The sequence below is a fragment of the Coregonus clupeaformis genome, unplaced genomic scaffold, assembly GCF_020615455.1.
Source record: "Coregonus clupeaformis isolate EN_2021a unplaced genomic scaffold, ASM2061545v1 scaf0039, whole genome shotgun sequence".
Lineage (NCBI taxonomy): Eukaryota > Metazoa > Chordata > Actinopteri > Salmoniformes > Salmonidae > Coregonus > Coregonus clupeaformis.
This window is the reverse complement of record NW_025533494.1, coordinates 694,718-704,646: the sequence shown is the minus strand read 5'-3', so window position 1 is coordinate 704,646 and position 9,929 is coordinate 694,718. Positions and strand designations below refer to the sequence as shown.

The window sequence follows — 9,929 nt, the reverse complement described above, 5'->3', positions numbered from 1 at the left end:
TGCCTTTCCCGCTGTCTCCATTTGGAGGTTGATTATTCTGTCACGTTGTATAATGACAGGAAGACAGGCGCAGGAATACGTATTAGGGGTTTTATTTTTCCACCCAACACCAGGTACGTCATAACAAACGATGGGGACGAAGCCCAAAACAATATAACACAGGGCTGTAACCCAAACAAAAGAGCGAGGTGTAAACCTCTAAATACATACACGGGACGAGACCCGTAATTACAGGAGCACAATACACGGTACTCACGAGACCAACGGACATGGGACAATAATGGACAAGGACAATGGGGAACAGAGGGCACCTATATACACATACTAATCAGGGGGAATGGGAACCAGGTGTGCGTAATGAGACAGTCCGGGGTTGGTGGTAATGATCCAGGTCCACCATTTTGCATAACTAATTGCGTTCTTGCGTCACGTAAGTTTGTAAGGTAAAATTAGGTTTAAAGGAGAAAGAGCACAGGGCTCCCTACAAAACATCAGACTGGACTTGAATAGTTTTTTATCAGAGATGATAGATTGATCATTGTCACAAAAAAAAGTGTCTTTCAATATTTGTAGATCTACCTGATTGAAGGAGTATCTACCACTGTGTATCAGTCCTTGATTGAACCCTTGGAAAGAGTAGAAGCCTATTTGAATAGGAGAGGAGTGTACAATACACTTTCATTATCATTGTGTACAAAGAATGATAAACTGGCACGTAAGGTGACTGATGCACAGACAGAGCTACTACCACTCTTCAAAACTTCAACTTCTTCAAACCTCGGGTAGCTACTGTGTTCTTTCATGTACAATGTTTAAAATTAATAAGGATTTCATTTATACATTTGTATTATTTTAATAATTGCTGTAAAAGCCTGTTCAATGACAGAACATTCAATGTTGTTCACTTGATTTTAAAAATGTTACCACCAGAAGGATTTTATTTGTCACGTTTGTGTGCTGTGTATTGTGTACCTGGTGAATTCATTTTTTTGTGGATATTCCATCTTTTAGCATGTCTTGTTTAGTTAACTGTAAACAATAGCCAACCATAAAAGAAGCAACAGTATACTGTACAATTTATTCAGATAACAGAAAATCACCAACAGTATGCTGTATGTGATGCAAATTCAAATTCTAAAGAAATGTGCATAGTCACCAATTTGATGTATCATTATTAATAATAATATTATTCATATATTATTATTGTTATTCAAATTATTATTATTCATGCTGTTATTATTCATATTATTATTCTTATTTAAATGTATTGTACTGAGATAGAACAGGGAAGAGAAGGGAAAGGTAGGAGAGAGTGCAAGTTAGAAGGGCAGGGAGTTGGATTTAAACCTATGCTGACCAGGGCCGGACTAACGCATTTGGGTCCCAGGGCACCTACCTCCAGTGTTTTTGTTTAGTCTTTACAGACAGGAGACAGGTGGTTGAATGAAGCCTCCACCACTGAACATGCAGTGGAGTCTCTCTCTTTGGCCTTTAATGGGTGAGTGTCTAATGCATAAGTATGCAGACATCTATGCCTGCTGTTGTTGGGGTTTTCTGTGTTTTTTTTTGCACAACAACAGCAAACAATGTTGCATCCTTTTGCTTCTTACTTTTTCAAATTTCTCTACTTCCTACTTTCCATCACTGTTTCTGTAGCAACAGTTGGTAATCATACCTCTGGTTCACCGTAGTGCCTCTACAACTACTGTTATAAATTGGGCAAAATGACATACTGTATGGATAAGCAAGGAAGATGATTTTAATGTATGCAAATTATTACTTATTCACAGGTGTTGTGTTGCTAGCCCAGATGGCCAATGCTGTGACAGGTGAGACCACAGTCTTTTTGATATTCTAAATCCTAATAGATTGACTTAACTTTTTTATATTACTTTACAAATAGATTGTTATTGGAAAAGAGAAAGTTGTCATATCTACAACTTGATCTTAACATGAGGAATTCAAACACCCTACTGCCTGAGGCTGATGCCACGCAAGCGCTTGTACGCACATACACATGCATACACACACTATCATTCAAACGCACACGTGCACACAAACGGACACACACACATACACACATGTAAATAGTGCCACGTATGCACACGAACGTATTCAGTTGGCCTTCATGTTTAGATTATTGTTGTCCTTGATGTCTTATGTTTTCTGTTGTTGTTTTCCTTTGGTTTTCTCTTTTTTGTCTTTTGTTATTTTTGTTGGTTGTTGGCGCATTGGGTCGGTGGTGGTTTTGGTCGGGTTGGAGGGGGACGGTGGCTTGGGGGAGGGGGAGAAAGTGGGGGGCTTGGGGGTGGGAAGTGGAGGGGGAGGTTTTTGGGGAGGGACTTTTGGGGGGGTCTTGGATGGTTGGTCGCCTGGCGGTTGGGTCGCTGGTTTGGTTCCCGATACGCCTGGGTGGGGCATCTGTCCTTCTGCCCTTGGGTGGGGTGCTTGACCCTGGTTACTCCTGTGGGTCGCTCTGGATGGGAGTGTCTGCCAGATGACTGAATGTAATGTAAATGTTGAGCGGCTTCACCGCAAGTAGATTGTATGTTTTAAAATCAAATTAAAACAAATATAATAAAAAAACTCCATCATCCCAGACACCCTAGACCCACTCCAATTTGCATACCGCCCCAAAGATATCCATAGATAACGCAATCTCAATTGCACTTCACACAGCCCTCACCCACCTAGATAAGAGGAATACTTACGTGACAATGCTGTTCCTTGACTACAGCTCAGCGTTCAATCTCTTTACCAAGCTTAGCACCCTGTTATTTTTACTGTTATTTTACTGATTTTATTTTTTACTTATGTATTGTTTACCTAAAACGTATTTTTCTTAAAACTGCATTGTTGGTTAAGGGCTTGTAAGTAAGCATTTCACTGTAAGGTCTACACCTGTTGCATGTGACAAATAACATTTGATTTGATTTGATTTGGGACTGAACACCTCCCTCTGCAACTGGATCCTGGACCACCTGATAGGCTGACCCCAGGTGGTGAGGGTAGGCAACATCACCACCGCCACGCTGTCCCTCAACACGGGGGCCCCACAGGGGTGTGTGCTTAGTCCCAGGGGTGTGTGCTTAGTCCCCTCCTCTCTGTTCACGAATGACTACATGGCCACGCACGACTCCAATACCATCATCAAATTTGCTGACAACACGACTGTGGTAGGCCTGATCACCGGCAACGATGAGACAGCCTACAGGGAGGAGGTCAGTGACCTGGCAGTGTGGGGCAGGACAACAACCTCTCCCTCAATGTCAGTAAGACCAAGGAGCTGATCGTGGACTTCAGGAAACGGGTGAGCACGCCCCCATCCACATCGACAGGGCTGCAAGTTCCTCTGTGCCCAAATCACTAAGGACTTAAAATGGTCCACACACAAGCACACAGTTGTGAAGAAGGCGCTACAGCGCCTCTTCTCCCTCAGGAGGTTGAAAAGGTTTGGCATGGGCCCTCAAATCCTCAAAGAGTTCTACAGCTGTACCATTGAGAGCATCTTGACTGGCTGAATCACTGCTTGGCATGGCAATAGCACCTCCCTCGATCGCATGATGCTACAGAGGGTGGTGCGGACAGCCCAGTACATCACTGGGGCCGAGCTCTCTGCCATCAAGAACCTCTAGATCAGACGGTGTAAAAGAAAGGCCCGGAAAATTGTTAAATACTCCCACCACTCAAGTCATAGACTGTTTTCTCTGCTTCCGTGCAGCAGGTGGTACTGGTGCATCATGTCTGACACCAACAGGCTCCTGAACAGCTTCTATCCCCAAGCCATAAGACTGCTAAATAGCTAAATATCTGTGTTGACCCTTGTATTGTATTCTTGTTTTTGCACATTCACAGGGCCATACACACTCACAGGGCCCTACACACTCACAGGGCCCTACACACTCACACACACACTTAACATTTAACGTTTAAGTCATTTAGCAGACGCTCTTATCCAGAGCGACTTACAAATTGGTGCATTCAACTTAGGATAGCCAGTGGGACAACCACATCTTGAACACAGTAAGTACACTTCTTCAAACATGCAGCTGTGAGCAAAGTCAGTGCAATCAGGGACAACTACATCTCGATCACAATAAGTACACACACACACACACACATTCACAGGGCCCTACACACTCACAGGGCCCTACACACTCACTGGGCCCTACACATTCACAGGGCCCTACACACTCACTGGGCCCTACACACTCACAGGGGACACACTCACTGTAGGGGACACACTCACAGGGCCCTACACACTCACAGGGCCCTACACACTCACAGGGCCCTACACACTCACTGGGCCTACACACTCACAGGGCCCTACACACTCACAGGGCCCTACACACTCACTGGGCCCTACACACTCACTGGGCCCTACACACTCACAGGGCCCTACACACTCACAGGGCCCTACACACTGTGATGTCACGAGAGGCTGTGTCCTGGAGGGACGTTACATCCCCCTGAGGTGGCTGCAAACCCAGACAGCTATGGCTCCATCTGCTGGTATGGTCGGGAACTCCACCCCTCTATGGCCAATCTTCCCACGCAGCTGAAACAAATGAGGAGCTGATGAGCTGAAGGTTTGGGAAGGGAAGAGACACAGTCTCCAACCTGGGCTCTCTGGAGGACAAGAGTGCTGCACGTCCACTTCCATGAGGAATATACGGATTTGGAGATACTTACCTTTGGGAAATACTCACCTTTGGATATATGCACCTGTGGAAATACGTGAGAGACATTTGGAAGGACTTTTTGCTGGGTTGGCCACTAGCTGCAACGTGGACTACAGTAAGGCTGGGGAAAAGTTATCTGAGCGAGTGAGAATTATGACTTTGGATGTGGAAGAGACATCCCTGAACTGTTAACCCTTAAAGAGCCACAAGAGAACAGAATTTTGTTATATTTTCGTTAATTTCCCAAGACCTATAATAAAATCCTTGTTTTGTTTGAACCTTGTCTCCTTGCACTACTTGAGCAACCCCGCTGAAAGCTGTGTAGCCTCTCGTGACGTCACAGATGGTGGAGAATACGGGCACGCTCAAGCGTTAATAGTGCATGTCAGAGGAGGATACCGAAGGTTTGATCACCCAGTTTTCCAAGTTGGCCGTAGGCTCCCCGCCCGACTGAAATGGAGGACATATTGAAAGCCCTTGTTGCTGGCCAGCAAGCCCAGATGCAAGCAAACGTGGCTCTCTTGGAGGAGCAAAAGAAAGCCAACCTTCTGAAGGCAGAGGAATTGCAGTTGCAGAGACAGAGGGTGGTCCAAAATACCCGCCCAATAAAGGCAAGTGACTTTATATCTAAGATGGGAGCTACCGATGACATTGAGGCATACCTGCATGCATTTGAGGCCACGGCCACTAGGGAAGCCTGGCCCAAGCAACAGTGGGTTGGTCTGTTAGCCCCCTTTCTAACCGGGGAATCGCTGAATGCTGTCCGGGACCTGGGCCCTGACCAGGTTACTGACTATGATGCCCTGAAGTCTGAGATCCTCAGCAGATATGGACTCACAAAGTTTGGTATGGCCCAGCGCTTTCACAGCTGGACCTTCCAACCAGACCAACCTCCTCGGGCGCAGATGCATGAACTTGTCCGAATCGCAAGGAAATGGCTGGATCCGCAGAGGAATACAGCAGCGGCGGTGGTGGAGGCCGTTGTGGTGGATCGTTACCTACGCGCCCCTGCCTTATGAGGCAAAACGGTTCATCAGTCAACAGGCCTTGACCACGGCTGATCTGACCGTGGAAGCTGTGGAAAAGTACCAGGCCACAGCGGAGATGCTGAATGCTTCCCGAAAAGACCCCAGGAGTGCGGCCCCACCACAAATGGGAAGAACCCGTCCAAAGGACCCCCAAGGTCTCGAACCCAGCCACGTCAGGACTTATCCCGGCTCCAGGGGGAGCCAGAAACCAGGCGGGTCCAAGAAGAGTACACCAGGAGGGGGAAACTCGACAGTGTTACCGGTGTGGGGAGATGGGACATATCTCCTGGCAGTGTGGGAAACCAGCCGATGAACCTATGCCCACTGCGGAGTCCTCCAGCTCAGCACCCACACACCGTTTTGCCTCGCTCTTGGGAGTCGTAGATGGCGGCCCAGATCGACCCCCCCACCTGCCCGGTAACTGTGAATCACCATGATGTGGAGGCCTTACTGGATTCTGGTAGCCGGGCCACCCTGGTGCGTAAGGATTTGGTGGGCCCAACGTGTCTGACCCCGGGAAAGTCCTCCCAGTTTCCTGTGTCCATGGGGACACCAGAGAATACCCCAGTACTGAACTTACAATGACCAGCACACGGGGAACCATACACACGACGGGCGGGGTGGTTGATTCCCTCCCCGTCCCTGTCCTAATTGGACGAGACTGCCCAGCCTTTTACCCACTCTGGAGAGAGTCTCAGGAGAGGATAACCCGAGTACCTCGGAAACGGAGAGGCAAGACTCATCCTGGGAAGGCTCCGGTGCAATCCTCCGAGTTACTCACTCCCGCCCCGGGCTCTGATAGGGATGGCAGGTGCCCAGACCGACACAGAGACGGAGCTACAGAATCTGGACAAAGAACTGTCTGGTCTGAAGGGGACCGCTGAGAGGTATCGTTTGTTAAAGCAACAGTTAGACATGATGACAGAAGAGTTAGATATCCTCCAGGCTAAACTCCAACAGAGCTCCTTCCCTAAGCAACAGGAGGAGCTGGAGAGGCTGCGCAGGACCATCGAGGAGTTTGAGGAGACCCTGCGCAGTAGTAAGGAGGTCCAGAAGAAGGCAGAGGAGAAGTACAAGGTGTTGGAGAACAAGATGAAGAATGCGGAGGCAGAGAGAGAGAAGGAACTGAAAGCTGCTCAACAGAAGCTAAACTCTGCTAAAACCAAGGCTGATGCGTTCAGTAAGAAACTCAAGGAGAGACAACAGGAGGCTGAGTCCCTGGTCCTAGAGTTGGAGGAGTTGAAGAGAGAGCAGTCTGGCAAGCACCACGGCAATGCGGACGCCCTCTCCCGGCGTGATGCCTTCTTCGCTGCCTTTACCCGACGAGGACGTCGGTCCCGAGGAGGGGGATGTGTGATGTCACGAGAGGCTGTGTCCTGGAGGGACGTTACATCCCCCTGAGGTGGCTGCAAACCCAGACAGCTATGGCTCCATCTGCTGGTATGGTCGGGAACTCCACCCCTCTATGGCCAATCTTCCCACGCAGCTGAAACAAATGAGGAGCTGATGAGCTGAAGGTTTGGGAAGGGAAGAGACACAGTCTCCAACCTGGGCTCTCTGGAGGACAAGAGTGCTGCACGTCCACTTCCATGAGGAATATACGGATTTGGAGATACTTACCTTTGGGAAATACTCACCTTTGGATATATGCACCTGTGGAAATACGTGAGAGACATTTGGAAGGACTTTTTGCTGGGTTGGCCACTAGCTGCAACGTGGACTACAGTAAGGCTGGGGAAAAGTTATCTGAGCGAGTGAGAATTATGACTTTGGATGTGGAAGAGACATCCCTGAACTGTTAACCCTTAAAGAGCCACAAGAGAACAGAATTTTGTTATATTTTCGTTAATTTCCCAAGACCTATAATAAAATCCTTGTTTTGTTTGAACCTTGTCTCCTTGCACTACTTGAGCAACCCCGCTGAAAGCTGTGTAGCCTCTCGTGACGTCACAACACTCACAGGGCCCTACACACTCACTGGGCCCTACACACTCACTGGGCCCTACACACTCACAGGGCCCTACACACTTATAGCGATACTTTTAATAAGTGGACGTGGATGAAAGCTGTCACCTCTAAGGAGGGTATTCTTGTCTGTAGGTTTCCTATAGAGATCTGTAGAGAGGGAGGTTTTGTCATTAATAACCATCACATCAAGAAAACTGATTTGTGATAGGTCATAGTTAATGGTGAAATGCAGGAGTTCATTCAACAAGTTTAGATAAGCATGGAACTCCAAAAATCCAGTTGCTGTTCATTTTGTACAAGCTGGACATCCTATTAGTTCTCTGAGATACATAGGAATAGAAATTGTCAAGAAGTCACGGAGGGGAGGGGACATTGAGAGGAAACTTCTTCAAAGGGAGTCTTTCTGGATCCACAGGCTCAACACATTGTCTCATCTTGGCCTTAATGAGGAGTTTGACTTGAAACCGTTTTTATAGTATTAAAATGTCCAAATTGTGTGTTTTTTCAGATGTGCCGGATTTTTTTTTTGTCCTAATTAAATATTGTATGTGTATGTATATTACTGTAAATATTGTATCACATTCCTTGTGTATGATAATATATTTTGATAAATTGAATGTTAATCTTGAGAACCTATGTTATGCATTTCTTTACCTCCTGTTTCAGGAAGTGACGCCACTGAGTACTGCCCCTATATATAGGACCTTCCACACCCACCTGGGGTATGGACGCCTGATGAAGACCTAAGGGTCGAAACGTTGTTATAAATAAATATAACCTGGGAGCATGAGCAGCAGTGTGCAGCGTTTTCCTTTCTGTTTTCCATTTCTCTATTAAAACAGTATTCCCTGTAGTAAATGTGTCTCTGAAAGGAGTGGCCAGCCAGTCATTAATGGATTGGTATGCTAAGGCTGACAATGCCATTGATGGGAACAGAGAATCAGACGGTCAAAAAGGATCCTGCACCCACACAGCACTGGAGACCAACCCCTGGTGGAGAGTGGACCTGCTGGATGTGTACAGAGTGACAGCTGTCACCATCACCAACAGAGGAGACTGCTGCTCTGAAAGGCTTGATGGTGCTGAGATCCATATCGGTAACTCACTGGAGAACAACGGCATCAACAACCCCAGGTGATACATAGACATCTGTATATTTTTACATCCTGTCTTGAAGGTATTTGGATACATTGGTCTTCATCCATGCTTCTGTAGCTATTCTGTGGATATGTATTTAACAGACTGACAGTATTCTGTATTCTATATGGTACATTTTATAGCATCCTCATTAACTCTCATTATGTTCTCTCTCTCTCTCTCTCTCTCTCTCTCTCTCTCTCTCTCTCTCTCTCTCTCTCTCTCTCTCAGATGTGTTGTCATCACCACCATCCCAGCAGGAGAGACCAATATCTTCCAGTGTAATAAGATGGAGGGTCGTTATGTTGTTGTGGTCATCCCAGGCAGGTCGGAATATCTCACTCTGTGTGAATTGGAAGTAAATGGCATTCCTGCAGGTAATCACCTGTAACTGTCTTCACTTTTTACATTCATCATCAAGTAAGGTTTACACTAATTTTATTGCACACCTGAAGTAACAACCCATCGCAGAAGTGTAGGAGAATCAGAAACTGATATTTGTTGGGGGGATCTGGTAGGTGTATTAATCAAATACATATACAAAGTAAATATTATTGTATGTAGGGTTGAGAATTTGAAGTTGAAATTTGAAATTAGTGTCCACAAATAATAACTGAGCTCTTGGACTTCTGTTTCAGACTCAACCACCACAACAACTTCTACCACTACTCCAACACCCACTAATCCAACACCCACTAATCCAACACCCACTACTCCAACACCCACTAATCCATCACACACCACTCCAACACCCACTACTCCAACACCCACTACTCCAACACCCACTACTCCAACACCCACTAATCCAACACCAACTACTCCAACACCCACTACTCCAGCACCCACTAATCCAACACCCACTACTCCAACACCAAATAATCCATCACACACTAATCCAAAACCCACTACTCCAACACCCACTAATCCAAAACCCAGTACTCCAACACCCACTTCTCCAACCTTAACATCGGCAGCTCCACCAACAACAACAACCCAGCCTCCCACCATTACTTTTCTCCCCTCTTCCCCAACATCCCCCTCCTCCACTCAATCTCCCACCTCCACCAGTGCTTCCACCCTTCTCCCCACCACTTCCACTCCTCCTGCTCCTTCC

The 9,929-nt window shown here is 46.8% G+C and overlaps 1 protein-coding gene across 1 annotated transcript; it reads left to right on the top strand.

The window, feature by feature from the left end:
• Positions 1 to 1,810: 1,810 nt before the first annotated feature.
• LOC121566434 (fucolectin-like) lies at positions 1,811 to 9,499 on the top strand. Its single transcript, XM_045212683.1, has 4 exons — positions 1,811 to 1,829; positions 8,533 to 8,812; positions 9,047 to 9,202; positions 9,454 to 9,499. The coding sequence occupies exons 1-4, from the start codon at positions 1,811 to 1,813 to the stop codon at positions 9,497 to 9,499; spliced, it is 501 nt and encodes a 166-aa protein (XP_045068618.1).
• Positions 9,500 to 9,929: the final 430 nt, after the last annotated feature.

Coding starts and splice junctions, on each gene's coding strand:
- LOC121566434 (XM_045212683.1), top strand. Junction 8,813..9,046: donor AACGGCATCAACAACCCCAG/GTGATACATAGA, acceptor TCTCTCTCTCAG/ATGTGTTGTCATCACCACCA. Junction 9,203..9,453: donor ATTCCTGCAGGTAATCACCT/GTAACTGTCTTC, acceptor CTTCTGTTTCAG/ACTCAACCACCACAACAACT.